The sequence below is a fragment of the Echeneis naucrates genome, chromosome 11, assembly GCF_900963305.1.
Source record: "Echeneis naucrates chromosome 11, fEcheNa1.1, whole genome shotgun sequence".
NCBI lineage: Eukaryota > Metazoa > Chordata > Actinopteri > Carangiformes > Echeneidae > Echeneis > Echeneis naucrates.
This window is the reverse complement of record NC_042521.1, coordinates 5,642,079-5,668,271: the sequence shown is the minus strand read 5'-3', so window position 1 is coordinate 5,668,271 and position 26,193 is coordinate 5,642,079. Positions and strand designations below refer to the sequence as shown.

General features: G+C 42.0%; 1 protein-coding gene across 1 annotated transcript in view; it reads right to left on the bottom strand.

Annotated features, from left to right (window-relative positions):
• The window catches only part of osbpl10a (oxysterol binding protein-like 10a), a 48,598-nt gene that overhangs the window by 1,764 nt on the left and 20,641 nt on the right, over positions 1-26,193 (bottom strand). Inside the window, exons 6-12 of the mRNA XM_029514858.1 lie at positions 20,602-20,842; positions 15,401-15,531; positions 4,306-4,455; positions 3,726-4,224; positions 1,607-1,793; positions 747-929; positions 507-660 (exon numbers count right to left, since the gene is read on the bottom strand). Of these exons, the coding sequence (XP_029370718.1) occupies positions 507-660; positions 747-929; positions 1,607-1,793; positions 3,726-4,224; positions 4,306-4,455; positions 15,401-15,531; positions 20,602-20,842 (1,545 nt within the window). The remainder of the gene's footprint in view (positions 1-506; positions 661-746; positions 930-1,606; positions 1,794-3,725; positions 4,225-4,305; positions 4,456-15,400; positions 15,532-20,601; positions 20,843-26,193) is intronic.

The following is a 26,193-nucleotide window of genomic DNA, read 5'->3' as shown; positions in this document are numbered from 1 at the left end:
ATATGAGTTTCCATCTTCCAGCAAAATGCAACAGAAGCAGAAGAAAATGGAACAGACTGAGGAATACAGGGAAGATTAAAAAATAGACAAAAATACTGCATCACAAAAAACTTTTTTACTGCAGAAACTTTTCCAGAGAACTAAATTTAGACCCTCAGCCGTTTGTCTTGGTGCCAAAACAGGCCCTGATTTGGTGATGGCATTTTGTGTTGGCGTTGTTTTCTGTGCGTCCTGGTCAAGCCAGAAATCAAGCTTATTTTACAAAGGAAGTTGAAACAATACAACATAAAAACAATGCTGTGTTGCCTGCTAAAAAGGGACTCTTTTTTTTGTGTGTGTTACTCAATCTCTCTCTGGTCCAAAAGGGGCTTTGGCTGCTTTGTGGATTATCCAGAGAAAATAATTTTCACTGCAGCGAGTGCTGAAAACAACACTCGCTCTTGGGATTTTCCGTTGCTTACATGACTGTGGTGTTGCCGCAGCAGGTTTGTCTCCCGGCTCCGTACCTCTTTAGTGAAGTATTTGGGTGTCCAGGGTTTGTTATCAGCTGCCCTCTGCCTCTCCTCCCCCCGCTGCCGCTCCTCCAGCCTGTGTTTGTGCTCCGTGGCCTCGTCGATGTTCCCTTCCTTCAGCGACTTGGTGACGTGTTGCCATAACCGCCTACAAGCGCAGGAGAAACACAAAGTGAAACACACACACACCAGGTCCAACGAGCTGCCTTAATCGACCAGGCGTCAGCTTTTCACCTGGACTCCGTCCTCCCCTGTTTGTCCACCGGCCGCAGCTTCTTCCTGGTCACTGGAAGTCTGGCCGTGTCGATGACTTTGGTTTCGCCGCTGCTGTAGGTGAACTCCAGCGTGCCGTTCCACTCACCCTGTGCTTTACACACAATGGTGTTGGTGGGGTTGTGTTTGACCTCCGCTGTCACTCTGCATCGGGAAAACACAGAGTTTATCGTAGAAAGATCGTCCTGACCGCCTGGCACTTTTCTTTGGGGGCATTTTGATAACTGAGGAGTGAAACACAGCTACACACTCAGCCTGCTGAATTAGTTCACAGCACAGGACGTTACTTTACGGTCCGTTTGACGAAGCTTGTAGCTGCTCTTCATGTGCTCAGTCATGTTTTCAACAACCTTTTACATTATTAACTTTATAATTATCACACATCACAAAAAAAAAAAAAAAACTTTCCATTGAGTCAAGGAGAAGACAAAACTATCAACCAAAGATGGAGACTAGCAGAAGGATGTTACGCAACATAAGGAATGAAATTCTTAACATAGTTAGTTGATGAAATGTTGAAATGGAAAATAAACAGCAGAATAATTACAGCAGTTTTTGTGCAGCCATTGTCTCAGAGGAAGCTTCCTCACATCAGAAGTAGGTGACATAATCTGTCTAATATCCAGTATTTAACAAATGGCCAATGAAAGCCACAATTATTAATGTGATCCCACCGTGGAGCATGAAGCCCGTCAGTACCAATCCTCTCATTACTCACAGTCTGACTGAACAGGAACAAAAGAAGAAGCAGTCACTCATGTTTTCTCAAAGTGAGATGGATGGATGAAGCCGGACAGACAGACGTGCTCAGGAGGACTCACCGGTGGACCTTCCCGCCGTAGAAAGGCTTGGTGTGGAAGGTGACGGTGGCCGAGTAGCCACTTTTGACACAGTTGATGGAGACTTTGCCCCCGAGCTCCACCCAGGGCACGGTGAGGATGGAGCGGGCGTAGGCACAGGGCAGCGTGAAGATGTACTCCTCGTCGTGCTCCAGCAGACACAGGACTCCTGACGGGGAGGAGAAGAGACAGTTTAAAGTTAGACCGAGGGAAACGCAGGAACCGATCTGAAACCAGCTGAGGCTCTTCCTCCCACGTGTTTTTATACAGAGCCAGCTGATTTCTGCCACTTATTTTCATTACGCACTGGTAAAACACAGCAGGGAGCATGGAGACTTAGGCAATAGGTAAACAGAGACTGAACATCCTGACAAAGTGTTAAATGAAATGTAACGACCAAGCTACGTATTTCAGAGCAGTCTGAAATACCGTTTGTGTTGTCGCTCAGGAGCAGCTTTCAATCTTCTGTTCTCTAAATAAATATTATTTAACCTGACTATGACTGTTTCTATTACACACACTCAGTGCTACCGACCCACCGCGAAGAGCATCATACACACCATTTTTTACCTCCTGAGATCTTCAACTCCTCAACGGAGTTGCTCATTCAGTTCGTGAAGATTTATTTCGTCATGAATAACAGATTCTTTCCTATCGCTCTCCGCTCTCACATGTCCAGTCCATGAATAGCTTTCTGTGGTCTTTATACACATCACATGGTCACAAAAGATGACTTGTGCAGCTATGTTTGGCTGCTAAATGCCCACAGGGGTAAAAGTATTTATGTTAAATAAAAAAACTACACAGCGTATTAATATAGCTGGTGGAGGTGAAGCTGATTTAAACAGTTTATTGAACTGTTTTTTATTATTTTTTTTATTATTATTCCAGAGGGGGTTTTTAGACAGCGTGGACGTGAAGAAACTGGACTCTTGTTCATCACATGACGCCAATCACACAGACTTCTACCGCTGGCTACATTATTCTGATAAGGAACCCTTTACTGCCTCTGCATTGCATATGTAAGGATGTTTCTATTTGTAAGGGACAGAGAAGATGAGCAACATGAACGGTGCAAACTTCCCTCCCTTTTAAAGCATCATACAGGTCAGATCATAATCCATCTGATCATGTGCACAAAAAAAAAATCTGTCTAGCTGGATGAGCTGCTGAGTCACTGCCAATCAGTCACATCTGAGCCATTCGGACAACGTCACCACCAGAGCAGTCTTTACAGTCTATACTTCTGGGGGCGAACTGCTGCATCGTCACCTGCAAACAGGTATTCATCAGCAGCTCAGTTATTCTAAACCGTGGACTGAATGGGTCCGAGCGTCTGGACCTCCTGTTCCTCGGCTCAGGGTGACTCATCCCAGACGGTCTACTGTTCATGGCCTGATGCTGCTGACAGAGAGGACTGGATTATTGATTGCTACGGGAGAGGGCTCATATTCTTTCATACTGTTGGTGTGAGACCATTTCCAGAGGAGCAAAAAGCTATTTTCAGAAGATTCTTCAGCATTTTGCCCTTCCTGTTATTCAGCTGACATAAGAAGAGCCTTCTCAAAAACAAACACAACTGTGACCTCGAAAGTGAGCTCTACCTTCAGGACTGCCGCAGGTGGAGATGTATTCAGGGGCTTAGTTTGACTGTTGAGCTATTTCCCTGTTTAATGCCAATGTTGCTGTGACCTTTCTGTGTCATTACTGCAGCATTTTGCACTAATACAACAAGAAGCAGCAAAATTCATCTCATAAACCCATTTTAGCGCTAAACAGCAGAAGAAGCATCCTCAGTGACATAACCAGTTACAAAACATTAGCTTCTAATGAATCTGTGTGTGAAATGTCTCTGTTGTTGTATTGTGTTGACATTAAATGTTTTAAGCAAAACATTTAAAACACGATGCAGTTTGGCATTAATTTACCAAATAGCATCTGAAGCGCTCAGATTAGCTTCTTTTCTAAGATATTTTGGTAATGCAGAACTGACAGGAACAGAACAGTTCAGGACATTTAACTGAAATAAAAGCATTTTTATTTGACTGTCTCTTGTTGGTTTTTCTCGGCTGTGTTGTTTTCATGATGTGCTCTGACTCACCTTCCCCCACCATGGACACGCCTATCGACATGCCCATGAACTTGCTCTTGGTCCAGACGTGTGCGTTGACGCACATCATCCTCTCCCGGCACTCACAGTAAAACCCCGACACTGGTGGATGATGGGAAACCTGCTCGGCCACAAATCGGACTCTGTAGCAGCCTCCCGGTGAATCGTCGCCCTGCTGCGTGTTGTTGGGGCCCCTGCTCGGCTCCCGAGTCGACCCCTGGTTCGATCTGACCAAAGGTTTGACTTTGTCCTGAGGCACTTCCCAGGAGCAGTGGAAGGTCTCCCCCAGAATGGGGTTGTAGGGCTTCTTGGCCACAGCTCCTTTACGGCCCTCGTGGAAGGCAGTTAGGTAGTACTCCACAAAGCGGACTATCCGGTCCTCGGGTGTGGCCCCGGCTGTGATTGACAGGAACATATCGGGGTGGGCCATGAAGTTGGCGTACATCTCCAGCAGTGATCGCTTTTCCAAAATAAAAGTCGGCAACACCACCTGTGAAAAACCAAAGTGTTCAAATTTTCACACTCAAACTTAACTTTCAGAAATCTGCACCATCTCGTCCTGTCTTTTTACCCGTGTGAGGTCCATGCCCAGTTTGAGCTGGGAGAGCAGGTGGAGAATGATGCTCCGCTGGTCGTCCAGGACACCCAGGTCCTCCTCCTCGTTGTCCTCCGTGTCCGTCGTCTCTTCAATGGGGCTGATGTCTTCCAGTCCTGGGTGGTGCTGAGGTGACAAGAGGAGTGGAAAAACTTCTGAATAAAAAGATCTGGAGTTTTGTTTTGTTTTTCTACACATCATCATGTGACAGAAAAAAGATTTAACTGATTTAGCTTTACTGGCTGGAAAACTTTAAATTTTAAAACAATTCAAATCTATTTATGTTGCTACACCACAGACAGCAAGCGGTGGTGGACATGATTTCAGAAAATTTTACTGAAATGGGAGGAAATAATGATTGTGGTAGCGGCTGGTTTCAGCTGAACACGAACACATTTTGTGAGCTGAGAGCATTTATGGTGGCAGAGCAGACTTGCTAATTTGCCTCAAAATAAATTAAAGTGTTTGTGTTCATAGTTACAGCAATACATCTCACCCACCCAGAGCAAGTACGTGTCTCACTGGAAAAATGAGAACAGTTTTATTGGGTATTTGATTCCATCAATATACGACAGAAAGGAGGAGAGCTGCAAACAGGCAGCTGAAGTAAGAATGGAAGTAGCTTCAGAGCCGCTACTCGTCTTTGAAAGGAAAAGGAAGTCCAGAAATGATATAACAGAAATATATTTTGTCCCATTATTCCACATATTCATGAATACACCTTTTTCCTTGAGACACTTGTCACCAGTAAGGCCAAAATGATGAAGACGGACTAAAATTCAAGTCGACTCTGACTCTGACTCATTTAGAGTCCAGTGGAGGACGTGTAAGACAGACAGCCTACCAAAGCCAAAGGACACAACCTAATTCACTTTTCACTGCAGCCCATTCATACTCTATTCAGGCATGCCATCCAGCCTCTCAAGCCTCTTTGAGAGTTTCATGTGACTGTAAGGGCACCACATGTCTTTCAGCCTGCTTCTGAGGGCCTCCGGCATTGATCCACACAATGGCTGCCTTGGTCAAAGCAGAGAAGTTGTGTCCTTCATTTGTGTTCCAGCATTCGACTGTAAATAGATCCAGTGGAGGTTGAAGAAGGGCTGATGCCTTTGATATCTCCAGCCGTTACTTCAGGCAGGCGAGAAGAAGAGAAAGAGCAAGAAAGGCTGATGTATAATGCAAAAAGTGCTCCTGAGCCTCTGGGCAACAATGACTGCCTTCACCTCCCATCTGCCCCTTGGCTCCTTATCCTCCCCTCCAATCTGTGTTTGTGTGTAGAAACAATAATCTAGAGGTATTCCAACTTTTTAAGGTCTTTTAGCAAGACCTTTGCTTGAAAAGGGGGGAAAAAAACCCAACACAAAATAATAAGAAAAATCTGATTGCATACAGTGTCCCTGCAGAGAGGGAGAGAAAGACATTTCCAGGACCCGAGTGCCTGCATGTCACCTGAATATTTCATTCCATGCATGCATGCCCAAAGCTCCAGACACACAAACACACACACACACACAGTCAGTGCACATTCAGCACAAAAGACACACAAACACACACACACGCTCTCTCACAGGGGAACGTGGTTGAACACACGTACAGGAGTCCCGGGAGCTGAGCGATAATATATATATAGAAGTGAAAAGGGAAGCAGGCAGGGGGAGGTCTGTTATGATTCCAGCACTTCTAACTAATTAAAAAGGCTCCTGACAGCAACAGGAAAAATACTGCTGATGGGGTCAGAGCATCTCTGTGGAAAACACTCGGGTGGATGTATTTGCTGGCTGTCATTAGCTAAGACTTAGTTTAGGTTGGCCAAAAGTGGAAAAGAATGTGCCCTAAATAATGTATAAGCACAGAGAGCGTTTGGATTTATGACTTAGAGTGAAAGGCAAGTAGAACAAAAAGGTTTATATATATTTCTTTGTCGTAACTTTTGTCATTACAAATCTTTTATCTTGACATTTAGCTTTTCTGTATTTGCAAACCTAAATCAGGTTTTTTTGAAAGCCTAAAACATTTGTAAAAGTATTTGATGGAGCACCACTGACAACACAATTAGTTACGGCTTTTGATAAAAGTTGTTCTATTTATCCAAAGAGGTATTTCAGCTTTTTCCATCCCGACTTTTACAGAGAAGATGTTTCCAACCAGAATGAGCGCCACTGGATGGTTTCTTCTATAAATTATGAGGTCAACGACGCGCTCCAGTGATGCCTGAAAACTGTGATGTTTCTCACTAAAACAGGAGAACGCAGCTCTAGGCTGCAAATACACTGTTCACCCCAGATGCACAACAGATGCAAGGACAACACCATCTGACACCATCTGAGCATGCGCGCACAAACCAAGACATCAGCTTGTAAACACTCACACTGCATTGCTGGGTAGCTACGGGCTTAACCTGCATAAAGCTGGATCTCATCGCCAAAACAGGAAAACCGAGCAGCGGCCACAGGTGAACACCAGAAATAGTAAAAAAAAATCCAGCGCAAGGAGGGAAGTTACAGCGTCTTGTTCCACAAACAGCACAACCACTGCACAGGCCCAGTCAGTGTGAAATCCAATTAAAGAGGCGTATTCTCAATGGAGAACCTGTCACCAGTTCAAAGCTCCAGTAGGCACCACAGATAAAAACAACCACTCCTCCTCTTTCTTCCAGGAGTCCTGGGTCCAGTTAGAGAGACGCTGTGTGAGCTGCTGTGCGTGACTTACAGAGAGTCTCTCCTCTTTGCCCACCACCCACTCTGAAAATCAGGGAGGAGGGAAAGTCCCAGTGACGTATACATTCGCTGTGTTTCCCTCCATGTTTTTCCATTTTTACCTTCTCCTCCCTTTCCTCATCACTACCTTCTCTCCCCCCCCTCAGACATGGCTTCCCTGCCTTTATCCCTCCATCTAAACCTCCACCCTTCCTGTTTGTTGTTTGCTACATATGGTGGGTGTGTGTGTTACTTAATCATCTCTTGTCTTGCAGTTTTGCATAACTTCCGTAAACTCTTTTTCAGAGGCACGCGGACAAGCACATTTTTTTCTGCCATCTTCTTCCTCTCTTGCAGCTCGGATTCCCTTTTCTTTCTCTCTATAACTAGCTTCTCTGAATCTGTCCATCCCTGACAGTCTCTCCTTTAATTGAGTCCAGTCTTGTGTTTGATTCCTTCGTCCTTTCTCTCCCTCTGCCCATCTCTGTCATTGCTCCTCATCTCCTCACTCACACCATCCGCTATTCTGTTTCATCGTCATCCTTCTCCTCCGCTGTCTCCTCATCCACTCACATGGCTTCCCCCTCGCTCTTTATACTCCTTTTTCCCCTTACTTTCTCTTTCATCTCCTTCTAACTCGCTCTGTACATCTTTGCTCTCAGAGAGCATCAGGGGATGGTGTGGGTGGCTGCAGGAGGGTGAGACAGGGCGAGTGTGTGTTCACTTCAAAGACTTCTTTCCTTTGTCGGTTTGAACAGGATAAACCTCTCTGGCTTTCTCTCCTCCACCAGCCATCCCTGTCCATCCTGTCATCATCACATCCATCCTCAGTCATCTCTTTGTCAAAGCGTCATCTGTGAACCAAGAGTTGGAGTGGCTGTATGATCTCCATCTTCTAAAATCTTTTGCTACAGAATAATTTTCCGACAGACGCGTCCTTTTTTGTAGCTCTATCTTGTATGTAAGAGTAAAGCGGATTCCTCCTCCTCCCTGAGATGGCATGTGTACAGTCAGGAGGAAGGCAAAAAAAAAAAGAAAAAAGGGAAAGAGCCTGAATTTTAAGTCAATTGTGTTGTGCAAAATCTCTTTCATGTCAAGCCTTCTTTAACTACATCAGTCTGCCGTGTTGTGTTTCCACTCATTTAGACTGCAAACATGAAATTAAACTGTGTCCTGTTCTGTTGAGGGTACAGTTTCTAACAGGACTAAAAGCAGCTCAGGATATATATTTGCACAAAGAACTGGCAGAAACATACAGAACACATTTTTCTAAATTTAGTGTTCAACGTGAAAGTTTCTGACAGCTCTAGATGATTTAATCTGAATAAAAGTCCAAAACTTTTGGTCTATTCAGTGTCAATGAAAGAAGCAGAAAATGCTCTAAAAGTTTTCTTCATAAAAAAAAATATATATATATATATAAAAAAATAATTCATCTTTTAAGCAACAGTCAACTTAATTTAACCTAACTGATCTAGCTGTGCCTATTTTTTCCTTTTCTGTGTATGTTGACATCTAATTATATTATTGAGGTTTGTTTTTTTTTTTAGTCTAAAAAAATGTATTAACGCAGTTTTCAGGAGCATCTCATTTGTTTTCTGTCATCTGACTTCAGTGATACGCTGTTTACAGACAGGAAACTGTCAAACATTCACTGAACCTCCTGCCCTTTGTTTACAGAAGGACTAGTGGGAGGAACCAGGTATTTGTATAAATCGTCTAGTTCACGCCTAAAGCTGAGTGTATTATGCTGCCTCTGTTAAATGTCAGGTATGTTTTGAATGCCAACTTGCGAGGAAGATACTGAAAAGCTTTTGAGTTATAGCTTCTAAGGGCCTACAGTTAGGATCTCATTTGACATTCATCTCAAAGATAGAGCTTTTTCATCTGTCATGTGTGTTTACTTAAAAGTATGTGGGCGTTTATTCTGTTGCCGCTTAAGATATATAGAATTTAAAGGATTTAACGCTAAAGGGTATAAAGTAAAAAAAAATATAGAAAATATACTAAGTCTGAAAGTAGGACAGAAAAGGTTTTCTGTGGTTAAATACATCACAAACACAACAGTCTGCAAGGTTATACTGAAACATGGGAGATCTGAATTAGTCCCAGCTTTGCTGTTACTCCTGTTTTAGAGTAACAAAACTCTAAGTTACTGTAAAATGTGGGCGGCGCAGAGGTCATGATGTACCAGACAGAAGCAAGAATGCCCAATAGCTCTGACACAGTGATGAAAATAAAGGCTTGGAGAAGAAAAGAGCGACACGGAACAACCTTTAAAGAAGCATCAAATCACAAAACTGCCACAAATAAACTACACGTTTGTAAAACTGTCAGCTGAACGACCACAACTCAGAATGAGGTCAACACCGAGCCAGAGTCCGGCTTCCCACATCTCCCCCGTGTCTTAAAAAAAAAAAAAAAAAATGAGGCAAGAGCGGCTGTGATGTTCAGTTTCGCTGCTTCATGATTAAGTTATAATGAGCAGTTACATCAACGCAGCAGCTAATGAGTAGATATGAAATACAGTCAGCGTAGACACACTGCTGAGGCTTCCACGCACACAAAGACACACACAAAGATAAAAGAAACTGAGGGTGAGTCATCCAAAGGTTTGTTCAAGTTAAAGGTGTTTAAGAATTTAGCAGTAAAATTACAAAACCACATGCATTTGGGGACTGTGAGCGCAGAGCTCGAAGACATGTTGTTCCTGAAGGCAGCGTCCTGATGTCAAATCTTCTGCCGCATTCAAAATCTACTCAACCTAATCCAGTGAGAAATTACCACTATAGAGAAAGCAGACGCACAACAATAACGCCAACAAACGCAAGAAGATACTTTTCATCGCTATCACTACTGTCAGTGTAGATTCAAGGATGTTAAATCTGAATTTAAGATATGAGCCAGTCATGATGTCCAATGGGGACAATGTGGAAAATGTCTCTGAGAGTTTCTTTAAACAGGGAATTTAAATGTTTGAGCATGAAGACAGCAGCAGTCATGTCATTTAAAGTCACATCAGAGCTGATGGAAACGTTAGAACTAATTCTCTTTTATTTCAGCTGCATTTACACATCTGACATTTAAATCAGGTTTGAAAAAAGAAATACATTTCTGGAGCTCAGTCAGTAATCCCCCCACGATCAGTGTGTTCACAGTTAAATTAGAGTCTTTGTTGAGCCAGCAGGTTTAATATTAACACTCTGTGTTATTACTTTGGTTTGCTGCAGTTCGATCAGTCAGGAATGCCGTATTGACCTGATTATCTGCCTCTGGTTTACACAGATTATAAAAGGTTTGGATTAAAGCGAGAGGGAATCAGCGGCGGTGCATTCCTGCTGCTGTGGCAATCAGTGAAGAGTTTTCGTTTAAAAATAAATCTATAGTAGTGGTGTCTCTTCCAAGAGATCAGACGAGGAGGTAGTTTCTACAGGCAGCTGTCGGATTCAGTTTCCCAAACTAAAGCCGGAGATTCAATAAAGAATGGATTAGAGAGATGAGACTGACTCAGGGGTTGATATTTCCCCCACAGACTTACCACTGTTTGTTGTTTCCACACCAGAACAGCACAGTTTCAACATTGTTTAGCTAAAAATCTCATCGGTGACCTGAAAACATTCTTAAGGTAATTTCAGTTTATTATTCTTTTGCGTGTCTGAGAATTTCTAAACCTGGAACTGTATAAATACATAAGCTGCTGTGATGTGCCGGCTCAGAGGGTGAACCAGAATAACGCCCTGAATCAGCAGTGGACTGCTGCCCTCTACTGGGAAATAACACAACAGGCCAGGGCAGGAAAAGGACATTTAAAAAAGGGAGTAAGAGCTTTTGAATTTCTGTGTCCATGAAGAAATGACATGACTTCCTGTACATATCTGTTCTCTGCTCACCCTGGAGGACAGACTTTCTCTGCTGCACTCCTTTGAGTTTATTCCCTCTTTTCCAGGATTGTTTTCAGGGATGGCGGTGTCACATAAATTCTTCAGAGCAAAATAGGTGACTTCAGATTCTATCAATAAAATTGACTTGACTTAGAAACAGAGGCATTTTTTTCTAGCATCTTTGAATTCTGAAAATAAAGCTTTGATGGATTTATTGTTTGTCCAGGAAATGAAAATCTTATCTAAAGTAAAAATGTGAGGACGTGTGTTTGAGGGGGGTTGTTGGGGTCTGCTCGTCGATACAACCACCTTGTTTTTGCAAGCAGCAGCATTTTTTCCTCTGTTTTCCCCCCACTGTGCACCCAGCGACCTCTTGTCGGCTGCGCACTAGGACTGAATATCAAATGCTGCTGCACTGCTACATAATTCAACCAGCAAACCTTCATTATTCTGGGGTAATGTGTTTTCTTCCTCGCTCTCAGGAGTGCTCATGGAATTATATGGAAAATGCTAAACTGGCAAATGACCAAGACCAGATCGAGAACTGACCTTGAGTTTTACTGTGCCATCACTTCAGGCGGGATGTCACAGTGACACCTGAGCTACAAATACTGAGAGTGCAGTTACTCAAGAAGATTTCAGTGAAAACATGAATTTCCCTTAAATGTATAGGCGTGTTGTCTCTCGCTAGCCAGCTGCATACTAAAAAATACGTTAGTTAATAACATGATTCAGTGGCTCAAAGCATTTTGCAGTCAATTCTCTCTGCAGTGTGTTTAACTGCCACAAGATGGCAAAATAACCATCTCAGTGCCAAACCGTATACGTCACATAAAACAGTATCCCGCTCTCTATCATTCAAATATTGGCTTTATCAATAAAGACAATCAGCTCCAAAAAATAAAACCTCTTTCCACCCTCAAGCCCTCCATCGCCTTCATTACAGGTCTTCAATCACTCTGACTGGTTCAGATGGATGATGGCTGCCTTGTCTGGATAAAAGATGAATAAACATCAGTGTCATGTTGCAGTAAAGTGCCTGTAGTGCATCTCCTCTTTCTGTCTGCTGTTCGTCTTTAAACAACAGCCAGATCGTCTAATGAAATCCAGTTCAAGCTGCAGGGCAGAGCTGACAGACAGGCCCGGTGGAGAGTGATGAATATCATTATGTGTGACGGTCTCCAGCAATATAGAAATGTTTTAAAACTTAGATTTGACATTGAAAATGAGATAGCTGCATTTCCCCTTTAAAATATTTTGTCTTTCATTAGTCAGTTTTTTGCTGTATAATTTCTAAATGGAGATGCCAGTTAACATCTTAAATACGACAGTCAGGTCAGGAAAATGTTTTGAACGTTTGATTTTGCACTGAAAGCCAGAGTAATGTGACAGTGGACACAAAATGCAACGGTTGAAGATTAGTCTACAGTTGTATTTTTGCTCATTCAGTACTTTGATATTTAAATTATGCACTTTCGTGCTGAGTCTGCAAAATTTGTATCATTTAATGATTTATTCAGAGGGTGACAAACCGTACTGTGGATTCATCCCTGAGAGGACAACCTTTCACCGTCCTCTACCTTGTAATTTCCCCTCATGGTAACATAAAATATTGACTTTCTGCTGGTTAACATCTTGTGCAAAGATGGATTCACGCCTGGGGTCATATTCTGGATACAAGCCAAATGTTTGTTGGTTAAAACAAACATTGTTCGTGCAGTTTTCCTTCCTTCTCTCTCTCTCTCTCTCTAATTTTTCTCAGTGTCTTTCACTTGCTTTATGACAGCTATGACTTGGCCTGACCCAGTAGTGGAGCACAGTGGCCTAATAACATAGTAGCTGGCAGAAACGTACTGCAGAGGGAGGAATGTCAGTACAGATGGCAGGCTGAGCCCCCCCTCTGAATCATAACTGCCATAATGCTGTCTGAAATGTCTTGAAAGGTGGCAAATCACCACTACGAGCTGCCCTCCCTTTTCTGTAAGTTGCGCACCATGAAGTATGTTGAACAGCTTGACAATTATCTGAAAATGAGCTGACACCACAAAGCTGTGATGTCCGATGGAAAATGATTATTAACATGACAGATTATAAATCTATGATTCAGGATTAGACTGGGGTGGCCGGAGCTAATTCCCTGATCACGTCAAGGGTATAATTTCCCTCCCATACGTTGTTTTGAGTAAAAAGTGTTTAACAGACTGTTTCATTAGCATTTAACAAGACAGACTTACGACAGGTAATGACATGAGTTTAACATTTGACAAAGAGGGTATTATGAGCAGATGTGGCAGTACATGGTGCTGAGAGGACTCCAGCCCCATTAATCTTCATCTTGTTATTCATAGCTGATGTTTCCATTACTCTGTTTTGTCTGAATAACAGGAAGGCAGAAACGAGCATTGCTGTGCAGACGTGTAAGGCAGTTGTTTCAGAAATGACCTCCGTTTTTCAAAAACGCCGATATCAGACGTTGTGGAAGCAGGCTGGAGCTGAACTAATTACATAATAGCTGATTAATCATTCAGTTCATCATCAGAAAATTCATTTCAAGCAAAAAAAGCATTTACCTGTTCCAGCTGGTCAAATGTGATGAGGGAGCTTTCACGAAAGGTTTGTTAGGAAAATAATCTGACAAATCTGCTTCATATTCATATCAACACGAACATCATAAGAGTCATCTGTTTGGGATTTGTTGTGATTTCACTGATACTTCTGGAGTGGCTACTTTAAAACCTGGATAAGCCCTGTCCCCTGGTTTTTGAAATCAGGATACTTTACTGCTTGTAAATGCACTCATAGCACCATTTATTTTGTTTCTAAAGAAGGAAAAAAGAAGAACTATGCTGTAAAACATGAAGTAAAAAATTCTAATTGCGTAAATTAGTTTTTAAGTTTGTGTAAATTATCCTAAAAATCCTCATACAAGTCTTAATTTACTTTACAATATGTGCTGCAGTCTACAGGATAATAATCTGAGGCCTCTTGGGTTTATCGCAAAATAATTGACTCTGTGCTGAAAGCATGAAACTAAGAGGGTGAAACATTTACAGCTCTTGGTTTAGATAACTGCATGTGTCTCAGCAACCTCAGCAAGATCTGCTGTAGACACAGGTGACAGGAAAGTGTCACTGGGAATGAGCCAAATAAACCAGGCAAAGTCCAAATCCAAAGTGCAGACAGATCCCCGGCCTTCAGCGGCATTATGCCCTTTATCATAATATTATCATAGGTTTCAGTTATGTAGGAGTGTGTTAAGTGCTTCTGAGATATTAAAACAAATGCTAAACGTTTCCTTCAGGGTGGAGTCTGTTTTTTGTAGTTAATAATCAGCATTTTAACTAGATCATTAATTTGTCTGCTTTCCATTTTGGCATTTCGGACAGAAAGAAAGGCAGCGATGTTTTGTTCATCCTCTCTTCTACGTACGTCAGAGTCACCTGGTCTACACAGGCAGACAGATCCTCACTGCAGCAGGCAGGAAATCATGGACTGTGTGACCCACTTATCTGACTGCAGCTGCGTTAAAACTTTCAGAGGTAATGACTGCTTCGCTTGCTGGGCGAGAAAAATGAAGACACTGCGAGAGAAATCCTCTCCGTCTTAACGTCACTACGTCAGATTCGTTTCTGAGTCTGCTGCCACAAAGAGGTTTAGCATTTGCAATGAATGATTTATTTCCTTCCATTTCCTATCTCTGGAGTCGCCATTTACTTTCAATTCACTTCACAACAGCAAGAAAATTAACTTTTAGAGCCTTGAAAAGAAAACTAATCCATCACAGTCAGGAGCGAATCTGTAAGCGTTTTAATGCAAGAAAATGGTTAATGCCCTTTTTGTTTATCTTTGTTTGTTCTCTGGGATGAATTATATAAAAAGGAGGCCGCAGGTTTAATGGCAGCTAAGTTAACAAAACTACATCTTAGAGATTTAAATAAAGCACCACACTGTTACTTTCATCAAAAAAAAAAAAAAAATTAATTACCAACTTCAAAGAGAATTTTACTGAACCATGAAGGTACCTGCTGTTATCTGACAGCAATGCAACTTTGTCTCCAAAAAGTTAAACCGAAGTGTTCGATGGATGTCTGGAATATACAGCAGGACATCAATATACAAATTACTCAGCTAATAATGCATGACAGGCAGATATCTGCCGTGTATTTGTCAGATGAAATGCTCTCAGACTCATAGTTAACATAGATCGTATAAATGACCCCAGTCTGATTCCAGCTGAAGTCCTATCATGGACCTCTCTGTCTCCCAGAGTTGGTGCACTATAACTTCATAGAACTGCAGTCAAAAACATCTGCATCTTACACACCACAGTCTTAATGCATGCACCTGCAACCATGGACAGAAACGCCATCACGTGCAGCCCTGTCACGAGTCTGAAGAGTGGAACACTTTAAACACTAAAGTCACATCTCCAACCTCAAAACCCAAAAAAACAGGAGACGAGCTAAAGGTTGAGGCGATAACTGACAATCTCACCTCAGCACCATGGGACAGACCCCTTATCCTGAGAGCCGGGGAGGGCTCGGCTGATTGTAGAGGCGTCAGACCTCCATTCTTCAACTGCTCCCCTGAGGGTGACTTTGGTACAGTCCACACAGGAACACCATCTGAAAAAATGAACAGGCAGGGTCAGAGCATGTACCCACTTTTAGTTAGCAACAGCAGCAGTGAGATATTTGGGATTTGTTACAATATGGTCTGATTTTGGGTGAGCAGAATTCAAGTCTCCAACACACTTGTGATCCTATTTACTTCTGACATTCAGTGTTAAAGAGCTCATACGTTGGTGTTAAACTGAGGGTGTAAATGACAGGAGTGAGAAACCAGGATATCTGTCTGCTTTATATTTATTCTGTACGATATTCTCATCTGTTACATTCTGATCATTTGTTTTCAACTCTAATACAAAAGCAACACAATGTTCAATCCGTTTAATAAACCTTGAAACAAGTGCAGCTGTTTCCAGTTATTACAGCTGCACAGGCAAGTGCAAAATTACCGAGGCACTTTTGGCACCTTGGTGATAAACTCTTGACTGGCATACTGTTTCATAAACTAAGAAAGCTCTTCAGCACAAACCACAGTCTCAGAAACAGCAATTTCAGTCACCACCTCTGTCTGTTTTATTTTATTTAATTTTTTTGTTTTTTTGTGGGGGGGGGGGGTGCGATGTTTAAATTCTCTGGTATGAACAAAGTCATCACATAAACTCCATTTAAGAAAATGAGATCTGCAACTGCTACTCATTAAAAAAAAAAAAAAAACAACCTTTAAGTTTCCATTTCAGCTTAAGTTCGCGAATTGATAGAATCTTCGCTAAATCGATTAAAAACTTGGAGTTGTGCCGAATGTGTTCAATTTTTATTCTATCACTGGAGAGAATCTTGCCCCTCAAGCTCTTTTACAGTACTTTAAAAGCTGTTTGGCAAACTGCTTTTACTCCAGGCACAAGGACCTGGATCGATGGAGGGCTGCTGAGATGGTCATCAAGTCTTTGATTATCTCACTCCTTTGCCCACTCACAAAGTTTGATCGGACATCAAATTTGTAGCGGTTCCAAACTTCCTCTATTTCCAAACAGTCATTGTAGCAGCACTCTCACTTTTAGAAGTGGTGTAAAACCCTTTCTCTGATCTACGTCTCAGCACAAAGTGATATCTGTATCGTAAATTGCATGACCTTTTATATATCATTGTGTGCCTTACTAAACTTAAATTTGCCACAGACTTCAATTAATGTCTAGACACACATCCAAGGATAAGTAAAGCAAACAAGAAGCACCAGACCACGATTGGCATGCCTGAGCAAACAGTCTGGATCGTGAATTAAATTCTTAAATTATGTTTTCACAATTTAATTATGAGTTATTGAGTGTAAAATGGTAATCTATCAATTTAGAAATGACATCTACAACACAATTAAATGTGCAGAAACCTATGGGTCTGAATACTTTATGAGCCAACATCACCGGAGCAGCAGGAGCAGATCCCATTTCAGTGCTGTTAATGGAGCAGCAGCAGAGGCCCTTCTCCACTTCAATCCCAACAATCAAATTGGGTAAAATGTCTAATGCACCAGGAGGCTGATCTTTGATATCCATTAGAGAGAAGTCGGCTGTGCTGACACAAGCCGTCATGCTGGTCAGCCTGAGGCAAGACCGTCTCGACAAAATGCGCTGACATAGCCCTCAGGCCAGGCCTCAGCTTTGGTCAACTGAGAATTTGACTGACAGGAACCTGGGAAACTGTTAGTGAACCTTTCCAAACAACATCAGACGACTGGAGCAGCAGACACACGAGTAGGGGTCAATCTGCGCTAAAGCGATTGAGGTTAGAGCGGATTGTAAATACAGTGAAAATTTAATTTGAAGCACTTCTCGAAAAGGTTATTCTGTTGACATTTGGAGGTAAATGTGCTTCTGAGAGTTCATTTCGAGCAAACATTTCAGGAAATAGTTGCGTGTGTGTGTGCGCAATGTCATGACAAGTTTCCGTTTAACAAGCAAAATGAATGACGGATATATGTAAGTATGTATTTTTTTTCCAGATGTCACAATGAAGCACCAGAAGTAGAAAACACTCGGTGAGCAGGGGCAGACGTTTGGGCCATTGGATGAAGGCATGCAGGCGAATCAAAAGGCTGTCAGATCAAACAGGAGAGAGGAACATTCATGCAGTGGACTTTTCCCAATGGCTCCACCTTCCATTTCTGGATTGTGACATCAAGTCAAGATTTTGTGGTGCTTTCACATTGTGCTCTGAACCTGCATGTTCTTCTTGGCCTAAAATAAAACATGCTATTCACTCATCATCCCAGTGTTTATGGTGCATCAAGTCTTTTTTTTTTTTTTATGTTAAGCTGCAAGGGGACTACTTTGCAAAGTAAATTTCCTTTATGAATTTTCATTCCTTTAAAGGAAAATGCTCTGTGCGTGGACTTCAAGCCTCTTGTGGTAGTGACAGGGGGAAGGAAAGGGGAAATTCAAAAAGAGCCGGAGGGAGAAACACAATATCATTTGTGACATCAGCTGATAATATGCTGTCTGGTTTGTGACTGGCAGGTTTTTGGTTGGGGTTTACAAAAATCCTTTATGTTCTTTGGCATCATTAGCGCTGACACAAACAAGCTGCTCTGATTTTATAGCAACGGGAGCCTGGAGGGAGAAAACGTGCCAGCCAAACTCAGTCCAACCTCATGCTCAGCTCTCCACCAAAGAGTTTTGTTTTTTTTTTTTGCCCATGCAGTGGCAAAGCCTTCCTGTGTTGGCATAACAAAACAATTCAAATCAACGAACCCAACCAGCTCGCTCTCCCTTTTTTTTTTTTTTTTTTTTAAATCAGCTGCAGCAAATCTGGATGCTGCCCATGCGGGTGAGTCACGCTACCCATCACCCCGCAAAACCGAGCATCCAAACCAAAATGCCTCACTGAGGTGTGGAGGGTACATGCCGGAAATGGGGAACAGCTTGACCCCCGCAGGACTTATCAGCCAGGCAACGGAAGGAAAGAGATTTGTACTTGCGGCCCGGTGGTCCCACTCCACACCACCCCCTATCTGACGAACAGGTACAGGGGAGGGTGACTGCTGGCGCAAAAAGAAGACCAACAAACTGTGAGGACAGCAGATTCTGGAGGGGATCCAGCACCCACTCAAAACCAGATCCCAAAAGACTTTCAAAAAGGTCCTAAATGGAGGTGGACCACATCTTCTTGGCACCTGAACTTTGAAAGCATGCACCTGTAGGGCTTAAAAGATGGCTCTGAAATATTTGTAGCTTGCTCCTTGGGAGGATTACAGAAACAATGGATTCCCAAGGGAACCAAGACATCATAACAAAGACATGTCAAACCATCCATTTCTCACTGCTTATCTGAGTTTGGGTCATGGCGGCAGGAAGTTAAGCAAGGTGGACCTCTTCCCTCATGCCTTCCTACAGCTCCTCCTGGGGTACAAAGGTGGGCTCAGGATAGATTTAGGAATATTTCATCCCTTTAGGATGTCCATAGTGTCCTCCAAGTTGGATATCGCTGTAATACCTCTACTGGAGGTGTCTCTGATGTTTCTGAATCAGGTGTCCAAACCAAGTGATGTTCCTTGCAGATGTTTGAGCTCCTGTCTCTGACAATGTGATCACAAGGTTAATTTAAGAGGTTGCATGAACACAAAGAGTAGAAGGAAAATACAAGAGGCAAGAGAAATAGTTGTACTTCGAAAAGGGCAGCGTAAACGGAAGACACATGCACACTTATCCTGGGGAGCTACACAAAGAGGCCAAAGAGGGAAAAAAAAATAAATAAAAATAAAAAAACAGCTCAGGAGTTCTGCCATTACAGACTGTTCAGGGGAAATCAATACAGCATGAAAATCTTTAGCTCTGAAATTGATCTTGCTTTCTGCTGAACAAACTTTTAGACTGCCTTTTTTTGGACCTTTTGTATCTGCTACTGTCCTTATGAAACCTATTAAAAACATAGTTTAGAGAAAAAGAAGAACTTTCCCAAACAAGCTTTACAGCATTGCCTTGCATAATTTCTGTAACAGTGCTTACAGCAGGCATTTGTTTGTGTTCAGTATCATTCAGTACACGTTCATTTTGAACATTTGTGTTTGCACGGCTGTTTCTGAACAGCTACCAAACGGATCTTCCGGTGAGATGGATCGATCAACAGCAGAGATGATGATCCTGCCTCAAGTATTGAAACATCTCTATGGGCAAAATCCATTGCAGCTACCATCAATCCAAACTGATTACATCTATCTTTCACAAAGCAAACTATTCAACTTCAGAGCCACCTTACAAGCCCATAGACAGTCATCACTTGGTTTTTGTTACAGTGGAATACCATTTTACACCTTTTCTGGCTGTTTTATCGTAACCTCAGTGCTATGAATGGATTAAACACTGTTGGATTCACATTTTCTTATGTATTTGGGGTTGACCGTCCACATTTAGGAACGGTTTCCTAATCCTAATTCTCGTTGTTATGCCAATAGAACCACCCTCAGGCTTCAAATGGTTTAAATTATAACAACTTTATTGGATTCTTTGAGATCTGGCACAGAGAGGGCTAAACATGGCAGAGGTCTGACATTTGAGGCACCAGTGTGGATTCCTTTGGCAAAGACTTAATCTTTTGAGGAGATTTAGAAGTGCATAGTCATTGTGATTATATTTAGATTACTCATTCATACAAAAATCCAGATTTTTTTCTGGCATGCACGTAGGACAGTCTGAAATGCTTTCAAAGATTTTGTAAACAATATTAATAATAAATTCAGTCCAACACACTTCGCATTCATGCTTATATTTGGCACTACCATTTTGAGGAACTATGTGCATTTCGATGCATCTGATGACACTGAAGAGACACAATAATGTATGGGAAACCACACAGAACAACAGGAACAACTACAAAATCCAGACAAAAATGGAAATTGTGCAAAAATAAAACGAACAATTCAACACAAATGCAACATTCAACAACATTTACTACAAACACTGAAGTTCATGGTACCCATCAGGCAGGGACAAGAGCCACAGTCCAGCTGCCCCAACTGGGCCTTGCCACTGATGCTGTGCTCTGGAGGTGGGGACTGGAAAGACAAAGGGGGTGGGGGAGATGGAGGGGTTGGGGGCTCCAGTAGCAGCACTGGAATGGGGCCCAGGGTGGACTCACCGGAGGGGGCTCCGTGGGTGGCGTGGTTGCGTTGGGAGGTCTGGGACTGTGGTGCCGCCTGGCTGTGGCTCTGGGTCTGTTGGAGGATGTTCAGGCACTCTCCCAGGCAGCTGAGTGTGGCGGCCGACGTGGCTTTGAGCAGCAGCAGGTCCTGGTCCAGGCAGGAGAGGGGGCCTTTGGTGGGCAGCGAGTCGATTGTCTGGACCAAGTTCTTCTGTTGGCCTTCTGCTTGGGTCATCACCTGGTGGACAACAGTGATGATTTACTTTAACATAACAGTTACATTGGCCTTAAAAGCCCCCCTCCCTCACTTTACTACAGCTACATGAATTTACATAGACAATGTTCTCCAACATAAAACAGAAACTTCATTAACTGCCTGACAGAAGCAATCATGAATTTAACATTTCATACAATATTCAACCTTCTCACACAACGTAACTTATTAATTCTAGTGGCATCATTTCAGTCTTGACAACAGACAACAACTAATTCATACTACCATCTGCTCCAAGATGACAGAGCCAAAGAAGGCAACTTCTAAAACTCTTCAAACAACAAAAGTTCTGCCCTGTGTTCCCTCAGACACAGAACATTTCTTACTCTGATAGGTGTGTGACTCACCGATCAGTCTAAATGCATCACAAAAGTCTGAAGACAAAGCTGCTTCTCACTGGTGGGGAATAAGCTTCTCTCGGGGCTAATGAATCTGGGTTGTTTATCAGGCTGGAAATGTTGTATTCATTAATATTGTATAGCTTCACTAACACTTGTCCTCCACACGCACTTTGGTAGCACATCTGTCTCCCTGCATCAGTACACAGAGCTATTTTTCAACCACTGAGCTTTTCTGATGGGGTTAAGAGGCATAGAAATTCATGCAAAGGAATTTACTGAAGAAAGCACAGAGCCTGCCCAATTATTCTGCTATTTATCAGGGTTGCGTGTTGTACTTCTGAGGGAGATGGAGCTCAAAATTGTTTGCAATGCTTGTTAGAAATAGATTCTTAGTGATCTGCATCCCGACACATTTTTTTTCTCAGTGTTATTCAAATAATCAGGATTTATCATTTCATTTCACATCTTAAGTGTGGCTTGTGTTTTTATGCTGCCTCTTTTTTTTAACCACAGTGTTCAATTTTATGAAGGGTTGGATAGGATCATTTGTTGCTTTTCAATATTATGCGTGTTTCCTTTTGTACAAAGAAATTCACACAACCACAAAACTGGGGGATTTCTAAATGGCCATTAGGAGAAAAGCCATTAATTTAAGTAAATTTGGTGGAAAACTCCAAAAGTGGCTCCCAAAGAGTCAACAGTTTGATTAATGTGTCGCCATGAACACACAAAATCTGATAATGATTTGTGACCAAGGTCTGAAACTGCATACTTCCCAGTCAACAAGCACCCTTTTGACATTTTTGAAGAGTAAATTGTGATTGCTTATCAACCAATACATTACAGAGATTAGCAAAACTGCTCATATCAGTCATGGCTGGAAACCCATAAACCTTTTTTGAGCAACCACTTGTTAAGTCTAAAGGAAGGATGTTTCATACCACTCAGATATATTATTGATGCTTTATAAGTAAATTAACTCAAGTATCAATATCAAAGTTATGAGATAATTGTAAGAAAGATGGGAAAATCTCAGTATCACTGTGTTGAGTTGGTATCATGCAACATGAAAAGTACAGGTACCAAAGAAAAGCTGAAACTGTGTTGCACTGATAACGCCAGAAATCGGAGCTGCATCAAGGTCCATATTCACCAAAAGGGCTTTTAGAAGAAAAAGAAAGGAGTTGGTGAGCAAATGGGTTATTACGCAACCTTAAGTAACTGTAAAAATTAGACATTGGGTTTTATGGTACTCAGTAAAACGCTCCACCTTTTTTGATATACATCCATAAAAAGCTTCCATTTCCATAATTTGTTCCACTGTTGGGAAAATGAAACATATTTATCAGACCACCAAAATGAACAAGAACACACAAAGCACACGTACACAGAATCCTTTGAGACAAACTGTCAAGCCAGTTGAGCTCATTAATGCAAGCTAACCCGAGCAAGAGGAAGCACTGTTTACTCTTCCGTCTATTCCTTTCTAACTAACAAAGGACATTTATTCATATTGCATATGGACCAAAGCTAAACATGAGTGCTCTCTGTCTGTGATATAATCAGGTTATGCTGGCAGACATGAACATCACATGAAATTGAAGCTGACCTCTGATACAAAGCTAAGTCAGAGGGCTGGCAGCCACCACACAGACACACACAAAAACACACACAGCACAGGCAGCTCTCTGGAGCCAATCGGACCGGTGCTGCCTCCAGAAATAGCCTAACCCCAGTGATTGAGATCTGCTGCAGCAGTGTAAGTGCCAATGGTGCTGCTGCAGCAGCAGTTGAGGTGTTGGATGAGTTACATCAAACAGCTGTGACAAGCAGGCTGAGCAGAGATGGTCATGTGGTCAGATATTCAGTGGACAGACAGACGGATGGATGGATGGATGGATGGATGGAGGGTGACAGCATGACAATCACATGAACATTCAACAAGCTCCCTACAGAGATACCAGCATTAGAACTTGCTTCCAGTAAAATGAGGATACTTTTATTCTACCCTGGCACTTAAAATATTCTAGGTCCAAACCCCGAATATCATTCATAAGCGTTTGATGTTGCAAGCACTGACAATTTTCAGTGTTTGATGTCTTAATAAGCAAAGTCTGTCAGTCAAGGTAATGAAACCCAGATTTATGTTTCAGCAGCTTCAACTCTAACAGGGACACATCTACAGTTAGATGTAAGACTTGTTTGAGAAAAGAAGAACTTACATAGAAAAGGGAGCTTTGATTTAAAGCCTGTAAATCCATTCGATACACTGACCAGATTCATGCAGTTATTACTATTCCAGTTTCAATACGTTTAGAGCAAGGCAAGGGGTGGATGTCTGAATCCTATTAGAAATCAACTATCATGTACCAGAGAACGCTAACTCACCAGCTGAGGGTGCAGTCAGGTCTCAAAGGATGCAGCAGGAGTGGTGTTTATGAATATTATCAGCAACAATAATGACCAAAAAAAAAATAAATGGGATGTACAACACAACATCCCAGCCAATGCTGTTGGAACTCGATTCCACCGATCCGTACGCAGCAGCTTTCTGCTTTCTGTTGTACACAGTGGTGCATAAATCACAGCACAATTAGACTCTCTTACTCTCGGCTCCAGCTTCCTCTGAACCTTTGCCAAAACTTGTAGGACAAATTTATGGACCTGTTAAGAGTAAAGTAAGGAGAAGAATGAATGAAATGAGGAGGGAGGGAAGGCTGTTGGAGGCTGAGGTAGGGGGGAACAGTGGAAAGGAAGAGATGATGATGATGATGATGATGATGATGATGATGATGAAGAGGAGGAGCTCAATTAGAGATATGCAGCAACTGAACTCTGCTGGACCAAAAGAACGTGTAACCAAACACAGAATGACTCGCGCATCACAGAGGGCATTTGTTTTCTCCGTCTGGGGAGAAAACAGAAGCACCAGAGGAGCATTTGTTTTACTTAACAACCTCACCATCTGCTCTCTGTTTACACAAAGCTTCCCAAGTTCACTACAGGAGCCAGATTCTGCTCCTGAGAGGTGAGAAATTACGTCTGCACTCGTACTGATCGCTACTTGCTCTCTTTCTGTCACAGAGTGAATCATTTACATGAGATATTATTAGCAAACGAGGCAGACGCACAGCATGGTGCATCTGAATGAGGGAATTTTGACAACGCAAAGCAGCCAAATCTTCAATGAGCAAGAAAAACTTTAGATTTTCCACGAAACACTGGTGCTGCTCCATGAGTGTCATCAGGATGACAAACAGATGAACCTTTGAGGTAAATTCAAAAGTTTTTAATATGCTGCTAAAGCTACTGGGTTGCCGGTCTACCCCTTATTGTTTCAGCTGTAGGATATGAGACCAAAGCAATACAAAGTACAGACAAGCTGTGTTTGCTTTTGTTTTTTTTTAAGCCTTAAGGTTTTCAACGTCATACAAAGTTGCTTTGTGCCAGTTTAAGATAGGCAGATAGGCAACAGTCGTCTGTGATTCAGGACCGAGGATAAGATTATTTCAGGTGAAAGATTCTCTTATTATCCCTGCAACCTTCACTTAAGCAACAAGAATCTTTGCTTAGATTCACTGAATAAAAACTTATGAAAAATCATTACTGCTGAAAACATTTGCTAACAGACAAAAAAAAAAAAAAAAAAAAAAAAGTACTTCATTCTGAAAAGACATCAAACAAGGTTGCAGCTTTCAAAATGTGAGTGTTGGCTGCTGAGTTACATTTTATATCATTATCTAGTGATACCTATCAACAAGCTATTCAAAATTAACCTGTTGACAACTGAGGGCAACTAATGGGAATGAGGTAAAACGTGCTGATGTATGTAGGTATGATTTAGTAAAAACTTCTATTTTTTATATGCAAGTGCCCTGCGGACACAAAACATTTTCACCTTCCTCTTTTTCATCAGCTTTAATTTTCTCCTGTGTGCCAATTGTTTGCATTTGCAAACATATTTCACATTTAGAAAGCCTGTTGTCTCTCCTTGTCCATGTTTGTGCCTCCTTCCTAACTGCTAAGTCATCTCATCTCCATAATTCAGCTGCCAGCTACACAGCTGCCTGGCAACGATCCGAAAGCCACATTTCATCTCTAAACAGAGGGGTGAAGGCAAAAATGTTGCAGCCAATTGTGCTGCGGTTTGTCAGCCAGGCCTACAATCATATCTTCATCATGGCTGTGTAATTTTCACGTCGCAAACCCAACTTTAAGCCTAATTTCTCACAATTAATCAACACAACCCAAATGCAGACAGGCAATTAAGAAGCAACAGGGAGAAAAAACAATGTTTTCTCAAGATAAGCACGGGGGAGTGGACGGCTGTGCTGAGTGTATGGAGATGTAGCAGATGAGGACAAGGTGGTAACCAGAACTAACAAGTACGGTGACTGAGGCGTACAGAATTAATGAGGATTTGACTTCAAACTGAGTCAAAAACAGATTGGAAATTTCAAGCGGAGGGATTTTTAATCAACTCTGGTCTGTATATTAAAATTTATTTGGAAAAAGTGGTAACAGCTTTGAAAATGACCAAGCCTTACATTCAGGATTATTCAGTCAGGAATATTAAATGTTCCATACAGATGAGCCCACCATCACTCTTCCAGACCATGACTGAACAGCAGCTTTTCCTTCTGTCACCAACCATGTTAATCAGCGTTGATATACACCATAACAATGCCAACAAAGCTGAACTTAAAGACTGAGTTCACTGCAGTCAGAATTTAATCCTGCCAGGAAGCCAGAAATATCTGCTGAACTCACTGCACCAGTGTCCCACCTGGGACCAGTGAAAGGGCTCCGAAGAAAGATGCCACAAAAAAAACAAAAAACAAAAACACTGCTGCATTGTTGGACTTTGGTCCAGAAGAAGAATAAAAAGAACATATCTGTATGGACTTCATCTCTTCATCTGATTTCTTCACAAAGGTTATTCAATTAATCATTTCATGATTAATTGAATAAGTA